Source organism: Coturnix japonica, chromosome 7 (assembly GCF_001577835.2).
Source record: "Coturnix japonica isolate 7356 chromosome 7, Coturnix japonica 2.1, whole genome shotgun sequence".
Lineage (NCBI taxonomy): Eukaryota > Metazoa > Chordata > Aves > Galliformes > Phasianidae > Coturnix > Coturnix japonica.
This window is the reverse complement of record NC_029522.1, coordinates 13,712,078-13,731,685: the sequence shown is the minus strand read 5'-3', so window position 1 is coordinate 13,731,685 and position 19,608 is coordinate 13,712,078. Positions and strand designations below refer to the sequence as shown.

Sequence of the window (19,608 nt, the reverse complement as noted above, 5' to 3'; positions counted from 1 at the left end):
TAGTGGTTTTCAGATTGTTAGGTAGGTTAATTTTGAGAACAGTGTATCTTATCTGTAGGTCTGTGAAGAAACTTGTGTGTTGGTATTGTAAAAGTGGATTCACACTATATGGACTCTCCAATGACAAAATACAAAACTGCATGTGTTGTGGCTAGATTTTCTAGTCTTCTTTTAAGCATTAGAAAATGTCCAATTTTTGTAAATGTTAGGACTGAAATATTCCTCTGCTAGCAATTAGCTCAATATAGGTTATATTTGTTTGTTTCAGTGAAAATTTTCAAGAACTACAAGGAATTCTGCATCAACTGTGCTGTTATGTTTTTTTCTTACTTTATTCTTCATGTTTCAACCAAGCACTTTTTTTTTTTTTCTTCAGAAGGAATAATTTATATTTTGCTTCAACAGAATCAAAAATGTTTGTTTGCTCCTTAAGCAGTACAACTTTACTGTTTCTTCCTGTAGGTCCCTTTCAGTGCCACGATGTCTCCAGTTCGGCTGCATTCATCCAATCCCAATCTTTGTGCAGATATTGAATTCCAGACCCCCCCAAGCCATGTAACAGATCCTCTGGAGTGCTCTACAGAATACATGAAGCTTCAAGAAGAATTCTGCCTGATGGCGCAAAAAGGTAACTAGAAATGCCAAACCTTTCCTTTACTGTGCTTTTTTTGTTCCTGTTGTGTTTTGTTATTACCTTCACTTTGTCATGGCCAAGATGTTCATCTGTGTTAGATGATACCAGAACAGAGTTCACAGCAGGTCAGGTGATTTACTTAAAGATCACATATATTATCCTCCTTATATTTTGCATGGATGCTGTGGGTATGGAGAAAGGTCAACTCTGTCAAATGAGAGCTTTCCTTTAGAAGAAATCTGAACAATTTTTGCACCTTGTGAATACATAATTGATATTGGAAACATTTGGTATTATTTCTTCCAAAAGACAAATCAAATAGTCACTAATACATAACCTTATGCAGGGTTGGATTTTTTGAGGGGGGTGGAGGGGCATGCAAATGTTTTGTGAGATATTCTCTACATCATTGGATGCAACAAAAGTAATGCTTACTACTAAAATGTTCTTTAGGGATGTTATTGCTTCATCAAAAAAAAAAAAAAAAAGGATGGTTCTGCGGACTGCAAAAGGCTTTTATATAGTATTTGTAATTGGTTTGCTTCAGATTTTATTACTCTGAAACATAAATGAAAATACAGAAAGGAAAAAAGAAAAGAGAGCATCATACACAGATTTTCAAAATGTTTTTTCATTCATTCAACATCAAGAATATACTCTGATAAGAAGTGCACATATTGTATATACATTGCAACTCTAAGAAGTAAGTGTTTGTACTTAATTTGGATACAGATTGCTTGAAGTTCATTCAGGTCTGTATTTCAAATTTCTGTATGTGTGGGTTAGAATTTCACTCTGTTTTTATTGCTAAAATATTTTAATGAATATAAATGTGTACTTCCATATCTGAGAGAACACCTGTTATCTTTTTCTTTTATTTATTTATTTTTTCCTTTAGTGCATTCTCTTTTGAAGTCTGCGTTTAACAGCATAGCTATAGAGAAGGAGAAGCTTAAGCAGATCGTCTCAGAACAGGATCTTACAGGTCACAATGCTCAAATAGCACACCTCAGACAATCCCTTTCTCAGGTACGTTCCTGATTTGATGGCAAGTGCAGCTAGTTTGCCAGATGTACTGTTTCTTTGTGTCACTTGCAGGAATTTAACCAGGACTTGTGGGGACTTGGTAGCAACTGTTATGAAATAGATGGTGGTATGTTCCTCTTGTTCTTGGTTTCCAGTGTCAGTCTGAAAATCACTGTCACTCATCAGTTCACTGTCTCAATGGGCAGGAAATGGAAATTTAGTATAGTCAGTCTCTTAAGCAGGGTTTGGCAGTTTAGGAAGCTACAGCCCAACTGATATTAGTGGTCTAACCTTGCATCTCCCCTTTCATGTGAACATGCCCTGATCATTTCAAAGCAAAGCAAAATGGCATCATTTCAACTATCTTCGGTGACTGTTCAAGCCTATTTTACTTTGATCCTACTTTGTATCATGCAATCTGTTCCGGGGAAGGAGCGGAAAGTTGTGTGACTCTTTGGTAACAATAACTGCTCACTACACCAATATGTCTGCTGCTCTATAATTCATAGTGCAAGGGCATATTAGGTTTAAGTCAATTCATGTTCTGGGTCTGTAACATATTATGCTGTTTTGAATTTAACAGACATGCAGTTGTGTCCTTTGAGACATCAAGCAATGTGTAATGTATGTACCCATGTTTATAATCTAGCTTGGGCATTAAAAGAGGAGAAAAAATAGCAAATACCAGGCATCAGTTACATTCTACTTGTATCAGTGTATTTTGTGGTCCGTGGTTTTTTGTGAGCATGCACGTGCAAATAACAGCATTTGGTCTGGACAGGCAGACACCCAGTGATACTAGCGAGTTTGTTGTTTTCTGCTGAAAAGCATGCAGTTTCCTTCCATGGGCTCTGAGAGTTTATGGCCATCGTTCAGAAAGTGCTGTTGAGCCATAAATCAAGAATATTGCAGTTGGTTCTTTTTTGTCGTTCTGCACATTCATTCTTTCTTGCTACATTCACTCCCTATTTCTGTAATGTACATAAGCCACTGGCATAGCTGCCAAAGAGCCAGTTGAAGAATTAAGGTAGAATGCGACTTAACATTGTAGGAGAATATCAGTGTCCTCTGACCCTGGAAAATAATTGAAAGCAAGCCAATGAAAAGATGAACTGAAGTTAGAGACAGTGAAATGAAAGATATTGGGTTCTGTGACTTTTTTTTTAACAGAATTTCTGAGGTTAGGATTTTTTATTTTATTTTATTTTTGTATTTTTTGGCTGTTTAACACTTCTATTTGTTTGTAAATAAAATATGCAATTTTTATTTTAAGGCTCTCAACCAGAATGCTGAACTAAGGAGTCGCTTGAACAGGATACATTCAGAATCTGTTATTTGTGATCAGGTTGTCAGTGTAAATATTATTCCTAGTCCTGATGAGGTAAGACTTCAATGTTTAATGAATTTAGAATATGATCAAACATTGCTGCTCCTCACTAATTGCTTGCCAAGTTATCAGATCTTTCAGGCTGGAAATTGGGTATTTGTAGACATTTTCAGAATATATTTTTTCTACATAAAATTTAAACTTCTGTCTTTTATTCTGCATATGACAGAGCTCATAAAAGAACTCTGGTCTCTGCAGGGAAATAGGGAAGGATGACAGCGCTGTGGGAATTAGAGGTTTTACTGTACTGTAATGTAACACACAATAACACAGAGTAGGTAACTATTTCTGTATCTTCTCTTGCCAGATCAATAGAACAGTGTGGAGTCTAATGGCAAGTGCTTAAGTTTAATATCTTAGTAGTATTCAAAGGTAAAGGGTTCAGTGTATGAACCAAGCACTATAGTAATAGCATGTTCGTAGCATCTAGTCTATCTTGTTTTGTTTTCTTCAGTCAAGAGATTATCAAACGCTACAAATCAGTCTCGCTTGTGAGAAGGACAGATCTGAATTTGTGAACTGTAATATGTTGCAGTTAATACTGTCATTTTGACAGCCATTGTGCTTGCGTTTAACTGAAATACTTTCCATTTATCATTTCCATTCATTATTTTCTATGCATACATCATTTCAGTTAACATACCATGGTTTCCTAATTATTTTTTCCAAGAGGAAAGGCAAGTGAAAATCTTTTTCTGGTTACTTGATTTCATTTTTGAAAACATCCCTACAATTTTTTGAAGATCCCACAATGTTGGAGACTAAGAGAAGATGGAGGTGACACAGTGCCAGGGCACAGCCACCTGCAGTTGGAGCAGCTGGCAGCGAAGTTGAGCAATGTCTGTCTCTTCTATTTTATATATTTTGCTGCTTAGCTGTTGTTTTGTTTTTTTTTTTCCCAATATGTTATCTTCATACAAGTGTGTCTGACTGAAAAAGAGTTTCAAAGAGGATCCCAGATCTCTCTTTCACTTCTTCTCTTGACTACTTTATAAATAGAATCTTAATTTATGGAATATGCCTTTGTGAGCATTTTTTAATGTATTTTTCCAAGTCCCTCCCATTGATACAGAAACTTAAAATTTTAACTACTTCATGTAAAAGTAACACTGAAATGAGCTTGTTTCCATTGTAATTCATCAAACATCATCCATCATCCACAAACTTAGAAACCTCAGTTAAAAAAGATGAGCTTTTGACCTCCTGGATTGTTTGTGAATTTTTTTATTGTCAGTACATTTTGAGGCACCCATATAAAAATTGGATGCAGATGTCAACAAAGCCATTTGCCAAGACTTCTGGAGTAAGGTTAAGGGAGATGATAGTGCAGTATGAAGAAAAACTGTTTAAAACACATTTGTATCATCCCAGAAACATCATGCTGTATAAATTAAAGAATTAAGAAGCCTGTTTGTCTTCGCAGCAGCAGCCGCTTTGGTGGAATAATTCCGAGAGAGAATCTTAAATATTTTGTTCCCCCTTTTTAAGGGCTTGTAGGGCAATGTGCTGAAATGTGATGTTCCTCTCATCAAATACCAGGAAGAGGAAAAAAATGTTCAGCTTCTTAAATTAGCTTATCTCTGAATTGATATCCACAGAGCAATTTGAGAATTCTTGTATTTGCTGTTAAATTCTCTTTAAAATAAACCACAGAGAATTAATTCCCACTAGTAATAATGAGTCAGTGTTAGTCACTTAATTCAAATGAGATTTGGAATACTTGTATGATAGTCATCCTCCTGAATACTCAAACTTTTCACACATTTATTACTAGACCAGTTAACAATTCCGCTTATTTTGAAAGTAATGTATAACTCCCTAGCCTTATTGAGTTTTTGGAGCTGGGTCCAAGTACTGTTAGTTGTTATGACCAGGTATCTATTCATCTGAATTTCATAGTTGAACTCATTTGACACAGCGAAGCTATTGTCCACTGAACCATTCCTTCACATACAGAACTGGCTCTGCAATTATTCACTGCTATAGGTTCACGGAGGGTGGAAGCAGGCCTTAAATGAAGACATGTATCTCAGTGCTCAAATTGCACTTGTTGAGTACACAAGAAACCCTACTAAAACGCTGTCTTTACTGTCTTTTCCTACATGTGACACAGAAAAATACTCAGGTCGTTTACCACTTTTATGCATATTTATTATTAGAAGTAATATTTTTATTTCTCTGTGCATTGTTTGCAGACAGGTGAACAAATTCACGTCAGTTTGCCATTGTCTCAGCAAGTTTCTAACGAGAGCAGGCTCTCTATGTCTGAATCAGTGTCAGAGTTCTTTGATGCACAGGAGGTGCTTTTGTCTGCCAGCTCATCAGAAAATGAGGTAGGCTATGACAGTGTTACTGCAGCTTTGCTGTCAGAGAGATTCAGGTATTGATGTCACCAGTGAATGGTTATTTTTAATGCTATTTAGAATAACAGGGTATCAGAAGGCATAAGGTTTAGATAAATTTGCCCGAGACTCATTTGTGATGGGCTGTAGAGGTTCTCTGAAGTGTAAAACTGAGCTGGAGGTTGTATCAGTAATATATATTCAGTATATGTTCTTACTAGACTGTGAGTTTCAGGCAAAGATGACAGACAGCAGCAGTTAGGTCCACCTATGCAGGCAACTAATCCAGATTTTAAAGTATTAATTTAAAAAAACCCACGAAGTTCTTCTGACATATTTGTTAAGTTATTCTCTGTTGTCAGAGAAGTAGGCAAGTGTCAAAAATTGTCTCATTGAAGCTCAAACATCAACAGTGAAAGGCAGTTGGGAGCCTGCATCATGTGGCTGCCCGCAACCTTCCCATGGTATTTGAGCTAACTGTGCGATATGTTACAGATAGGCACTTCAGGATCCCTTTGGAGATGTGCACAAGACAAACAGAAACAAACAATTTTTTAAAAAAAAATTGTTCTGAATAAGAAGTTTAAACAATAATTTTTAAAGTACTTTTAACGCTGATTTAGTTCTTGTTTTTCAAAATGATGGGTCAATGATTGTACTTGTTTCTGCTGAAACATAAACTACATTTTAAAGTTTGATTCTGTACAAAAAACACAAGTCTGGCCATCTCTTCTCACCTCCTATCCCCAGTGTGTAATGCTGTCATTTTTTACTTCTTTTGATCTCATTTGAAGTCACCCTTTTGTAATGTAATATCTGTATCTGACTTCATAATAAGCAATGCAGAAACATAAGGAGAGCGTAGAATTTATTTTGACACCATTGGTGCTTTGGAAGTATGGCTGATTGAAACCTCCAGTTGATTTAGTTAAAATCTCTAATTGGGTACAGATAATGTATTTGAATATTTATGTTTCAAGCAGTTGATTGTGTAGTTCTTTAGTAAACTTTAATATATTTGAATTAATTGGTATTTTATTTATGTTTTAGGCTTCTGATGATGAATCTTATATCAGTGATGTGAGTGATAATATATCTGAGGACAACACCAGTGTCACAGACATTTCTCGGCAAAGTATACTGCTACGTTTTGAACTTTGGGAAATTATGTTGGTTTTGTGATTTGCTACTTCTCTGTATAAGACCAACTTTGCTGAAATCAGTGAAGCTGGGCTTATTTTTTCTGGTGGTTAATTTAGTTCAGTGACCAAGACTGTTTTCCTTAATGTGGTGCTTTGTTGTGATAATAGTTTTCTCCCTTCCCAGTTGTCAATGGTGAACTAACTGGAGGAGCGTTCAGGAACGGACGGCGAACTTGTCTCCCAGCTCCCAGCCCTGACACCAGTAACATCAATCTGTGGAATATCTTGAGAAATAACATCGGCAAAGATCTTTCTAAAGTTTCCATGCCAGTTGAGCTAAATGAGCCTCTTAACACCTTGCAACATCTTTGTGAAGAGTTGGAATATAGTGAACTCTTGGACAAGGCTGCTGAAACAGATGATCCCTATGAACGCATGGTAATAAATTTAGTGTAGCACTTCTTGTGTCTGTATTAAAAAGGAAGCTGTTTTGTGGAGGTCTGTGCATACTGGTTCTACCTGGGTTGTGTGGTTACTTCCAAGTATGCTTCCTTTAGCCCAGATTCTGCTGTGTGATATCCTACACTATGAGAATCTCAGCCTATTTTCTCTTACCTTCTCTGTGTTCTAACAGGTTCTCATAGCTGCCTTTGCAGCATCGGGTTATGCCTCTACGTATTTCAGAGCAGGAAGCAAGCCATTTAACCCCGTGCTTGGTGAAACTTATGAATGTATTAGAGAAGACAAAGGATTTCGATTTTTCTCAGAGCAGGTAGAGCTTGTTTCTAGATTGATACTGATGTTTAGGTTTCTTTGTTTGGCAGAGTGACCTTGTTTCTTCTTTTGAGATAAAATGGTTTGTTTTCTTAATAGTAAAGAAAGGTAGCAAGTATAAGTGAACTTATTAAATACTAGGTGTCTGTTTTTATAGTAATCTCTGTCGTGGTGTTTTAAGCAGATAGTGTAAAACTGAAGCATAAGTTATCATCATTTAATTGCAACATATGTTAATAAATAGTGTGGGCTACTTAATAATTTTATATTGCAGAAACAATTACATTGTCTTAGGAATGAAAATTAATTGTTTTTAACTCAGACAAGCTGTTTTTCAGGTTAGCCACCATCCTCCCATTTCAGCCTGTCACTGTGAATCGAAGAACTTTGTGTTTTGGCAAGGTATATCTTTTCAATTCAAAAGCATAGATATATAGATTTTATTTTATTTTTTCAAATTTTTATTATTATTTATTATTATTATTATTATTTTATTAGCAAATAAAGACTTTGTCTTTAGAAGCTGAGCTTTGTATTTGGAACTTACCTGAAATTTTTATACTTAAACTGTTTGCAGTAACATATCACAAACTGATGCTCTGAATTAATTCACTCAAAATTTTCATTCTTAAGAGTAAGTAAATGTTACAACTTCTGTTGTCACTTGCAGCATGTTCATACATTTCTACTTTAAAAATTTTTACCAAGAAAATTGTTATTTCTTATAAATACAAGCAGTTCTTTTTACAAAGTTGAACAAGCAGGTGCTTATTTCTTCATCTCTACTGTAATACACATTGAATTCGTATCGAATATTCTCAAGTGAGATTTGACAGCACAGGTATAAGGTATAACTCCTAGAAGAAAATGAAACCTCTCTCTTTTTTTTTTTTTTTTCTTTTTCCTTGACCTAATATGATTTTCTAGTTGCTGTTTTTTTTTTTTTTTGTTGTTGTTTTTTTTTTTTTTGGATTTTCATGACAACCTCATGATGCGGTTTTAAATTGGATGATGTAGTACCACAGATCATTGCAAGAGGGAGAAATGGGTCTTTCAGGTTTTGTAAATCTTTTTTTTTTTGTATTCAGATATCAGGTGGAAAAACAAATTTTGGGGGAAATCAATGGAAATTCTTCCAGTTGGAACCTTGAATGTGACTCTTCCAAAGTAAGCTACTGTGTTATTTCCTTTTGATTTGGTTTCTGATGTAGTCTAATCTGTGCTGTCTTGTAACTGAATTGCATGAAGTGTAAGCAAAGGTCACGTGAATTGAACTGTGCAGGCTAGGCTTAGCATGTAGCTCAAAGATCTCCTGTGTCTACGCACAGGTGGGGGCACTGAAGTGGTCAGCTGTTCAGAACAAGGCTGACAGTGCTTTCAGCTAGTGCTGTCCTTATTAAAGCCCTCAATATTGCTAGTATGGCCTCAGAAGAACCAGTATTAATATTTGAAGATCATCTTTCAAAATGTGAGACCAAAAAATGCTCTTTGATGTTAAACAAGTAGTGGAAGGAAGGAGTTTCAATACGAATAAAACTGGTTTTAAGTTGTGAAACATGAGAATGTGCAAGTAGAGGATGCTTTAAGCATGCCTGCAGGTTCTGCAATACCCTACTCTTGATCCTTTAAATTGGGGCTGCCTTTATTTCTGCCTATAACAGTATGACATCCTTATGAACTCCATGTCTTTGTCTGTATCATCAAATCAAAGTAAATGCAGTACAGAGTAGCTTTGTCTTCTGTCTGCATGTTTGGCCCCCAGCTCTGAAGGAGAATGTGCTTCATTCACCCATTTTAGTCTCTGACAACAGAGATGTCCTTAGTCCAAGTAGCTGTTACAAACGAAAAGAGATATTGTACCAGTGAGCCTACTTCACTTCTGTTTACTTCTTTCCCTATTTAGTTTGTTCTATCTCTAATTTAATTGCTTTGTCTGCCTGTGTCTTAAATCCAACCTTATATTGATCTTTGGAACCAGGTCTCTTAGAACTGATGCCAAAGCACATAATGCTCTGACGACAGTGAATATGCTGTGCAGGACTTCAGTGATTCATAATGTCTTGATTTGTATTTCATAGCATCATTCTTCAGTTCTCAGCACTGGAGCTTAGGTGAACTTCTCCATGGAAGATTAATAACGTGCTCAGAACCTATGTTTTTAATAAACTAAGCTATTGTTACAAAAGTTTTAAAGGAATATAGTCTTGTAATTATGTTAATGATTTACTTTTTTTTTTTTTTTTTTTTTTTCCCCCATGATGATCATGATTAATTTGCATTATTAACTTTTTATTGATCTTTTCTTAGGTATGGAGACTATTACGTCTGGAACAAAGTCACTACTTGCATACATAATATCCTTAGCGGAAGGAGGTGGATAGAACACTATGGAGAGATAACAATCAGAAACACAAAAAGCAGTGTTTGTATATGTAAACTCACATTTGTCAAGGTAGCACATTTATTCCAGTGAATATTGTTGCATGGTTTAAGCATGTATAGAACTGTTTCTTCAGTCCTGAAATATACATTACACATTCCATCTTATCAACACTTGTGAATATGTAAATCATCAAGTAAGGGTGCTATTTCAAACACCATGACTCCTCTATTGGACTGGTCAGTTTTATATCAGTGTCCTATATTGCTATACAGCTGTGTGCTATACTGCTGTTGGTTTTAATGAAAATCATTTTAAAATGAAATAGCAAAATTTCTGTTATTACAGTGAAAATGCAAGGTCACTGAATAGACTTCTGTAGCATATTACTTCTACTTTTGCTAAAACTTGGCCATCTTTGGCTTCAGTAATGCTCTGGTTTGTGTTGTTTTACTATACAGGTAAGAGCCATAAATAAAAACAAATTAGTGTACAGCGGGTAATTAACTGTACTTAGGTACCTTTATACTAAAGCCGGTTATCAAGTCATTCAAGATTTCCTATAAACTAACACAATTAATATTCAGATCATTCAAATTTTGAATACCAATATTCTTGGTAATTGTGATGCAAAATTTTGAGAGCTGGTGACACATTAAGATTCATGCAATGTCTGTATTGGCACAGTGAGTGATGTGACAACTGACTCGTAATTCCTTGTAAAACTTGCAGGTAAACTACTGGAATTCTAATGTAAATGAAGTCCAGGGTGTTGTGATAGATCAAGAAGGGAAGGTAGTGCATCGCCTCTTTGGAAAGTGGCACGAAGGTCTTTATTGTGGTGTAGCACCTTCAGCCAAATGCGTGTGGAGGCCGGGTAAGAAGCTTGTGATAAATTCTGGCTGGTACTGTGGTATATCTCTAAACTGTGTAATGCACTCTGTCATCATTTTAAGTACAAGAAATACTACTGGGGACGTATTTTTGTTTTTTTGTCTGAACAAGTGAACAAGGTTTTACAGGTGTTTATAATGAAGGTAAGTGGAAATGCTCCAACTTTACACAGTCTTCTACAGCTTCATTATTGCTTACTTAGAAATTCTAGGGTTGAATTAATCTTCCTTTGCACATTTAGTGTTTTTCGTATGTGCAGAGCGATTATCCAGGTTCTGTCATAATTGATAATGTTTTGCACCTTCTATGCCCTGATAGCTATTAGTGCTGAAGGTTTAGGACAGTGCCTAATCAGTCTTTGCATGAGTATTTGGTCCAAAATTAACACAAAAGTTTAGCTATGATTAGCTTTTATATACACATCTGAAAAGCCTGCGAACAGGAAGCTATTTAGTTTGAAAGCCTTGAAAACAGTAATTTTTATTAAAAGGCAAGATCGTAAAAGCTTTGAATCTAGTAGCAGATAATTACAACCTATACAGGATAGGCAATTGAAATTAATGTTTAGTGAATGTTGTTCTATCTAGAGAATATCTTTTGATACTTTTTAATTGCGTATAAAAGTAAAATATTTTAAAAAATTTTTTGCTATTATGATTTAATACATATATAAATCTCTTCTATATTTAGATTAATAGTTTAAAAAGCATTTTTTCTTTCTTGTGCATACGCATGCAGGATCCATGCCAACCAACTATGAACGTTATTATGGCTTCACAAGATTTGCTATTGAGCTCAATGAATTAGATCCTGTACTGAAAGATCTTCTTCCAACAACAGATGCACGATTCAGGCCGGATCAAAGGCAAGAATGCTTATTTATGCACTCAATATTTGGTGATTTTAAGGTTGGATTTGGCTGAGAATTGAATTTTGTCCATCTTCACTACAGTCTGGACTTGGAGAATTCTGCTAGTAGAGAGGATACTCAGTAGTAAAGTCAAATTTCTGCTTTGCTTAATTGAGGAAAAGGAAAATAGAAAACATCCTGCTTAGTAGAGGTACTGTACAAGTCTTTTAGTAGAAGGTAGTATTCTTCATGGCAAACTGGAAATACATGCTGTGAAATGTCATACCCTGCAGCTGTGAATGGAGGCAATGAGAGTTCCCTCCTAATTCTCAGTTCATACTGCTTCAGTGTTTGTGATACATTGAAGTAGCTCGAGAAGATGTATGCCTAAGGCTGGAAGTCATGTACCTGCAACTGGAGAGTCGGGTATCAGTCACTCTCGTTTTTTGAGGTTATGACTAGATCTTACAGGGGGTACAGCAAAGACAAGGGGCTCAGTTTTGCTTGTCCTTTGTGATGAACAGTCCTAGAAAATCCCTTGTTTATATACTGTATGATTGCTATAGGATAGCTGTTATCCATACAGGCTTCTGGAAGAAGGCAATATAGAAGCAGCAGCATCAGAGAAACAAAGAATAGAAGAACTCCAGCGAAGTCGGAGACGGTACATGGAAGAAAACAGCATTGAATATGTACCCAAATTTTTTAAGTGAGTCTTTTCATTTTAATAGTAAACCTTTGCTGTGCTGCGACTGAATGAAGTACAGCACCACACAGACAATAGTTTTTGAAGTTTGAACTGGGATGGAAATATAACATTCTAGGAGCTGTTAATGTTCATCATTCTTAGCTCTTAGAAACTAGGATTTAGCTAAGTTATCATTGTGACTTGTTGCATAGACCAAGAAATAAACAGGGAGCTAAAGAAAAATATGTACACATATGTAGATATATAATGTAGATATAAATTTATATGTACACATTTAATTACAATTAATTTTCTTTTAGAGAGTATTTTTAATTAAGCAGTCTTTTTAAATGTTATAGTTAGATCAGAGAGATGTGGTATTGATTGCATATTGTATAGGAGCAGAGATTTGAGATCAGACTTCTCTCTCTCCTTTTTCTTCTATAGAAAAGTTATCGATGCTAATCAAAGAGAAGCCTGGGTTACCAATGAAACCTACTGGGAACTACGAAAGGATCCTGGATTTAGTAAAGTAGAAATTCCTGTACTCTGGTAAACTGAGAATGTAGATCTAGTAAACATATCACTCTCTGAAGAAAAAAATAACTATGCACAATATGTTTCTTATAGATAAGCGTGGTTTGTGGGTCTACGGAAAAACCTATCATTTGCATTTATTTTCATCTTTATAATGGACTTTTGAAAGTGCATTAGACCAGGCCCCTGACCACTTCTGGATCTTTTTAATTTTGCAGCAGCCATTAAAAAAAAAAAAAAAAGAAAAAAAGAAAAAGGAAAAAAAAAAGAAAAGAAAAGAAAAAGGAACAAACAAAAACCTTTTGAAGTTTCATATAGTGAAAATTCAGAAGAGAAGCAGATGAGTTATCCAAAGTCACTTGGAAGAGGCGGTAAACATAAAACTGCAACCGGTGCTTTAAAAAGACATTAAGAGTAATGTAATTAAAATTAAAAATTAAAAAAAAAAAAGGAAGAAAAACAGAAAAAAATCCATTTTGTTTCAACTATTTTTGTTAAAATCTTTTGAATCACCACACTGTCATTTCTGGCTTTAGGTTAGTCCTTTGGTGTACTGTGCTTGGACTGGCCTTGTCAAAACATGCTTTTCTGAAAGCTCTTCCCATTCATATGCCATTGTTCATGCCTTAAAGAAAATATGAAGATGTACAGTAAGTCATTTTAAAATATATATGCTTAGGCTTGTGTGAAGGACAGATTTTTAAAGCACTAGGATTTTATCATGATATAAATATTGGAGAACCTGTATTATTTAAAATCAAATGACAGCCAAACATCTAACTGTATTTCAGAGGAACAAGATCTACTGTACATGCTTTAGCTTTGGGGAGTTGACTGTATAATCTGACTGAAAAGAAGCTGCAAACTGGTTAAAATTGAGGTAATTATGGTAAATGCATATGAATGGCTAGTCAGAAAATTTTTATTTTAAGTGGCTAATGTTGAGATCCGTTTGTCACTTTTACCACTGAGTGGACATAGTCTTGCAGCAATTTCATTTCCCTATAATTGCTTATACAATTAGAATTCCCTGAAGCTTTGCAACAGTGTTATAGCACAGAAAGATTTCATGGGAAAGTCTCTGGTTCACTCCACAGGTTGGATTGTACCATAAATGAAACAAGTATTTTCTTCCAGACATGCTGTTTACTGGCTCTGTTCTTTTCCCAGCCACTTACTGCATCTAAATTTATATTCAAGAGTAGGGCAGAGGCTCCTGTGCTTTGTAGCTAACTTCTGCTACTTGTGTTGCCAAAATAGCTTTTGTGCAAAATTATATTTTACAGTTTTTCCAAAAATAACTCTATATTTTTTGTTAAGAACTGAGACTCTTACATATTGCTAAGGCTCAGTTAATATATGTGGGAGAAGGCTTGGCACTTTCTGTATGAAAATCTGTGAAATGCTAAACAGTAGGAGGGCAGATTTTAAAAGAAAAAAAGTAAATCTATTTGGTAAAATGTGCATTCCATATGCTATGATGTGGTCTTCCATTTGTACGTGTATTATACATCCACTAACTGATGCCAGGTTAGATTTCATAAATATACCTTGTATTACTTTCTACACAGCATACATAATGCATACAAATTTTTCTAGTTAATTGATTCTGATAATGCGACCCAAGAAGAAAATGATTCGGTAACTATGTGATTCTGCCAGAAATGCTACACGGATGGCTCTCAGTGCAATACCACATGTACTCATCCCTCCCCTGCCTCTTGCTTTTGCAGTGCTAATATTAGTTTGATTACTTAATGTTCATTTAGTTCTTCCCTTTGTTTATAAAGCAGAACAATTGTTTACTAGTGAATTCCAGGTTCTTCATCTTACCAGGAAGAAATATGAAAACTTGAATAAAATATTAAGTAGAACTTGAAATAATTATGAAAAAACAACTTGTGCAGATTAACAGGATTTCTTCCAAAGAAAAAATGTAATTAGTTAAAGAATGATGTAATTTTCTTCCTACTTCAACAGAATTGGCTTTTTTCTTTTTTGAGTTCTACATTTGCTATTACCAAAAAATTAAATTATATAAAGTTTTGGTTTTTTTTTTTTTTAAATTGCATTTGTTTGACTTGAACATACTTGCTCTAATGGTATTATGCTAGAAAACAGATAGGCACACTGTGTGCAAAATAGTGACTGATTATACTGGGTCACCTTTTTAAATGAAATATTATTAAGCATTTGCCCATCTCATGCTCCAGCCTCTGCATGCAGTTCGCTGCAGCATTAGAAAGTATTATGTGTCTGCAAGTATATTTGAGGGACAAAAACTATGTCCAATTTTGTTATGTGTAAGTTTTTGTTTTTTTTTTTATTGTTATTTATTTAAATACAAAAATAACATATTTAGTTTTATGGTGTTCTGATAGTGTTTCATGAATGCCATTCTTTGCAATACAAACTTGGCTAACACTGAAGATGCTATTGCTGCTTTAATTATTCTTTTGCAATTGTATATCTGATATTCGTAAAAAAAAAAGCAGCATTCAGTTTTTAAGAGTTAAAAAGGTATGATACACTAAATCTTTCTATTGAACACACTCTTGAACCTATGGAGTATTAAATTAACTGAATGTTAAACTAGTTAATTAGTAGCTAGAGGAATTGCAGAGTGTTGCAAGATATTTTCTGTCTTTGTCAAAATCCTAACAGTGCCAGCAGGTGTGCCATAAGTGGTTTCCTATAGTACAGAATTGTCTGCATTCTGTGTAAAATTTTTGATTAAATTTTCCCTGTAAACCTGATGGAATGTTGTGACAGCTTGTTGGGTTGCAGTATGCTTCTTTGCCCAAGTCACTGATGAGATATTCATCTACAAGCACTGCAAATTGACCCATCTTTGCTGACGATCAGCAGTGTCTTAGCCACTGGTTTTTGCCCTTCAAGCCTGAGGATTTGGGCAATTTCTAGCCCACCTCATTCCATTCAGCCAAATAATATTTCCTTTAGAAGCGCATAAAAGGTACTTACCTGCTCAGCAGATTTAATTGCTACAGATATGGTGTGCAATGAAAATCAGTGCCAGTCATTTGACATTTTCTAAACTGAAGTTCAATTTAAAATATAAAGACATCTCCCTTGCTTTTTCTTTTTTTTTTTTTTCTTTTTTAAATACTTATTTTTGTGTAAAATAAACAGCCCTTATGCTTCAGTTCTGCAGTAGTGAAATGTACTGTCAGTTAATACTTTTAAGTGTACTTCATTTTGTTCCTTGTTTGGTACTGTGGATATGATAGGGCAACAATAGATAGGTCCATTAAGAGCCATGTCATCTTATAAAGACTTTAATAACTACATTCCTATATTAGATGCATATTAATAAGATAGCAGATTTCCCTGCATATTAGAAACTGTTACCTTGCTGGAAATAAAATTTGAATATGAGTTGATTTTCATAGTATCACTGTGATTAAAACGTCATTTCAACACTCGTTCTAGTTTTAGATAGATGTAGGTTGCATGAAAAAAATATTTTTGTGTTAGATCCTTTTGTAAGATGCCCAGAGTATTATAAATATTGTCACAACTTTTTTTCTTTCTTTCTTTCTTTTTTCCCCTCTAATTCTGAGCTTCTGAATCTGAATGAGCATATATGACATCTGTGAGTTTTGCTTGAACAGGAGGTACCAGGCAGATGTGAAGTGCTGCAGGACATACACGTTACCACCACTGGTCCTGCCCTCTAATGTAAAGATTTGCATCCCAGCCATGTGGTCCTGCTTATCATGTTTCTTTCCACCCCCCAAAAAATTGGATATCTAGAATAGTCTGGGAGGAAGGAGAGCTTCAATTGCAAGTGCACAATCACTGAGAGGGCTGGATATTCTGGGTTTTCTTTTGTGAGTTTAAAAAAAAAACAATTTTGCTATCAGAGCTCGGTTACTATGTTGCCTTTGTTTTATAGGATTTTTAATTTTCTGTTGCAGAGATAGGCACTGTTTCAAATGCCATTGGCTGCAATAGTCTGAGGAATTAACTCTATTGTGGTTGTTCCTACTAATTCTGGATTTGCAAAATGAAAGCAAATAAATTTTTTTTTTTTTTTTACGTTAAATCTAAAGAAAAAAAGGATATTTTTATTCATATGCTAAAATTGAGGGGTTATATTGAAGAGAGATTGGTTCATCTGTGGGAAAAAGATATTAACAGAATTGTGTAAGAAGCACTGAAATTTTCTCACCTGTTGGCATGTATTATACAGACACCCTGGAGAAGGCTTTGGAGAAGGCTAAGAGATTGGGTATGTCTTAACTTATTTGAGCAGATACTGACGCTGCTATACAGCATTTTCATCTTGGATGTCATTAAGTCCCTGAAATTGAGCATATATTGCTTGAGGTCAAGATGGTCAGAGGTACAAGTGCAACTATGTTTTTGTTGTTGTTAAGCTGCTCGAAACTGTAAGGGAATATTCAGTATAAAACTATTTCTGTACTTCCTATTTTATCAACCCTGATTACTTTTATTGTGATTCTGGTATCTCTCAGAAGATAAGTTTCATGGAGAGAAGATGTGGTTTTTCTTGTTTGTTTGTTTTTGTTGCTTTTAGATTGCTTTTTTGGTTTTGTTTTGTTTTAGATGGGAGAATCTAGACTAAGTGTGTTAATTAAAATTTAATTATTACTAAGCAGAATACCTCCCTAAAATCTATCTTTGCACTCTCTCACAACAGGATATGGCACCACAAGAATGTTACAAATCTCATTAAGTTAAAAAAAATAATAATAAAAAAATAGGCTTATTTATAGTGGTTGATTCTGTTCTTTATAGTATGCAGAGTAAAGGATATGATCACAAATTTCTTTAAACTTAAGCATGTAAAACCTTTTGTTTAGTATCTTGGTGTGCATTCTATCCTTCTTTTGCTAAGTTTTATAGTATCATTAATCCCATCATGTCCTTTTTTTTTTTTTTTTTTTTTTTCCTTCCCTTGTGTTCTCTGACAAACCTCAGAGAAGGGAGAGACTGTCAGTGGCACCCTTGCAACAGAGCAGAAAAAATTTTAACTTCTACAGATTAAAATGTTGTAGCAGCTGTTAAACCTGTTTCAGGCAGGTGATGTTAATACCGTTTCTCTTTCCAATGTTCCATGACAGTATGAGAAAAGGGAGGATTGGTGACATTTGCTCAGAATTGATTCTGAAGGTGAAAGGAAATTTTATTCCATTTATAAGTAAAAATAACCGTAGGCAGTATTTGTCTGAAATGATATTGGTAACATGGGCAAAGAGAGTTAGAAATTTCATAAGTAGGGAAATTAAAAAGTTGGGGTATATATACCACTCAGCAGCACAAAATATTTTTTGTCTTAAACTATGAATACTAAGGATACCTATTCACATGCCTGGAGCCATGAACCAGATGTTGTCTCCCATGAAACACTAAAAAATATCTCCTTGTTTACTGCTGCTTTTAATGATCTGTGTTAATGGATGAGGCATATCTTATGCTAGGCTATAATCTTGCTGCTACAAACGATTAGGAATGCAAAATGGGAAGAGATAACCAGAGCCTTTCAAAATGGCAGAGGTGGATGATTTAATTGTTTGTACTCTAGGCATCCTCAAGATAAAATTGTTATACAAAAGCAGCACAGAGACTGACAAATATTCTAACAGAACAATTCTTCCTTGTGTCAGTCAGTTTAGCCATGAATGCACCATCTTTTCTCTGGAACTGCATTACTATTTGTTATTGCATTTGTGGCAGATTGAGCCTGTTGGGCTGATTTCTCACATCCACTGAAGGCAGTCAGCAGTAGTCAGACTGGAAATTCAGATTTCTTATAATTCTCTGCTCCTTTGTCTCATAGTCCTCTACTTTTTGTAAATTTACCTCAACAAGGAATATTACAATAGCATTTTAAAAGTTCAGTTTAGATTAACCATTAGTATTTTATGGGTGAAGGAGAATTCAGGATACTTTCCTTAACTATGTTCAATAAACAAAATGACATACAACTATCATTGTATTTGCCTAATATTTAACGTACGTATGTGGAGATAAAATCACCAATGATGAAATAGTAGATAAAAATTTGAAAAATTTGAATTATTTGCTATAATTAGCAAAAGCACTGTTCTTTTCCTTTAAAATTATTTATAGACTTAATTATTTTCAAATATTTAATCCTCACTAATGACCAATTACATATTAAGTTTGAGTTTTGAAAATAAAATGGTGTTTGAAGCTCCTCAAAGGATGGTTCTTCCCTCATGCAGTTTGTTCAGATCCAGCTCCCAGATAAATGCAGACCTATACTACTCACTAAGATTTTGCATGGACCAAAAAGAAATATTAGTGGGTTTTTCTGGATGAGAATCTTCCTTTGCATATTGGCTTGCGTCTGTTGTTTACTATATAGTAAGTGAGAACGCAAGGTGTTAGCATCTGATGTCTGAACTCTTTTCCTTCAACAAAATGTGTAGGGAACTGCTTGCTCTTTAACGATTACTGCTAGTTGACTGAAGCAGATGCTTTAACTTAGCCTAGAAGAAGATATTAAATTAAACTACTGCAGCATCCAGAGAGATCATGATATTCTGTATTAGGAGATAAGGTGTATCTGCTTTGTTGTAACCAATAGCAAGTTTTCTTATTTGGGTCTGTGTCTACTGCCCTTTGTATAATTATAATGTTAATTTCTGAGCATTCCAACAGGGAACTCTGTATTTTCTCTCTCTCTCTCTTTTTTCTTTTTTTTTTTTTTAACTCTAGTAGTTAATACAAATTAGAAAAAACAAAGCACTTTTTTATTGAGACACATATGATGTAATAAATCCCAGTATTTGTACTCTGCTCACAATGAGAATGCCATTATAGGAGTAAGGATTAGATTAGCTGCCAATTTTACATTGCTTATTGAGCTTCATTACTCAAGCCCGGCACCACTAGGCAAAAATGTAAAATAAAATAAAACATAAGAATAGCTAGAAGGACGTT

At 34.8% G+C, this 19,608-nt stretch overlaps 1 protein-coding gene across 13 annotated transcripts in view; it reads left to right on the top strand.

Moving 5' to 3' along the window:
- The window catches only part of OSBPL6 (oxysterol binding protein like 6), an 83,960-nt gene extending 64,570 nt beyond the window's left edge, over positions 1 to 19,390 (top strand). For 12 of the 13 annotated variants that reach the window (XM_015868340.2, XM_015868336.2, XM_015868338.2 and 9 more), the window contains 14 exons: positions 463 to 628; positions 1,533 to 1,663; positions 2,934 to 3,041; positions 5,243 to 5,380; positions 6,440 to 6,524; positions 6,716 to 6,969; positions 7,166 to 7,303; positions 7,644 to 7,707; positions 8,394 to 8,472; positions 9,613 to 9,757; positions 10,418 to 10,562; positions 11,318 to 11,444; positions 12,016 to 12,138; positions 12,565 to 17,409. In XM_015868340.2, coding sequence (XP_015723826.1) covers positions 463 to 628; positions 1,533 to 1,663; positions 2,934 to 3,041; positions 5,243 to 5,380; positions 6,440 to 6,524; positions 6,716 to 6,969; positions 7,166 to 7,303; positions 7,644 to 7,707; positions 8,394 to 8,472; positions 9,613 to 9,757; positions 10,418 to 10,562; positions 11,318 to 11,444; positions 12,016 to 12,138; positions 12,565 to 12,673 — 1,812 coding nt within the window. In that variant the 3' untranslated portion in view covers positions 12,674 to 17,409. Of the gene's footprint in view, positions 1 to 462; positions 629 to 1,532; positions 1,664 to 2,933; positions 3,042 to 5,242; positions 5,381 to 6,439; positions 6,525 to 6,715; positions 6,970 to 7,165; positions 7,304 to 7,643; positions 7,708 to 8,393; positions 8,473 to 9,612; positions 9,758 to 10,417; positions 10,563 to 11,317; positions 11,445 to 12,015; positions 12,139 to 12,564 lie in introns of all 13 variants that reach the window. The other variant, XM_015868337.2, reaches the window with a different exon arrangement.
- The last annotated feature ends 218 nt before the right edge of the window (positions 19,391 to 19,608 follow it).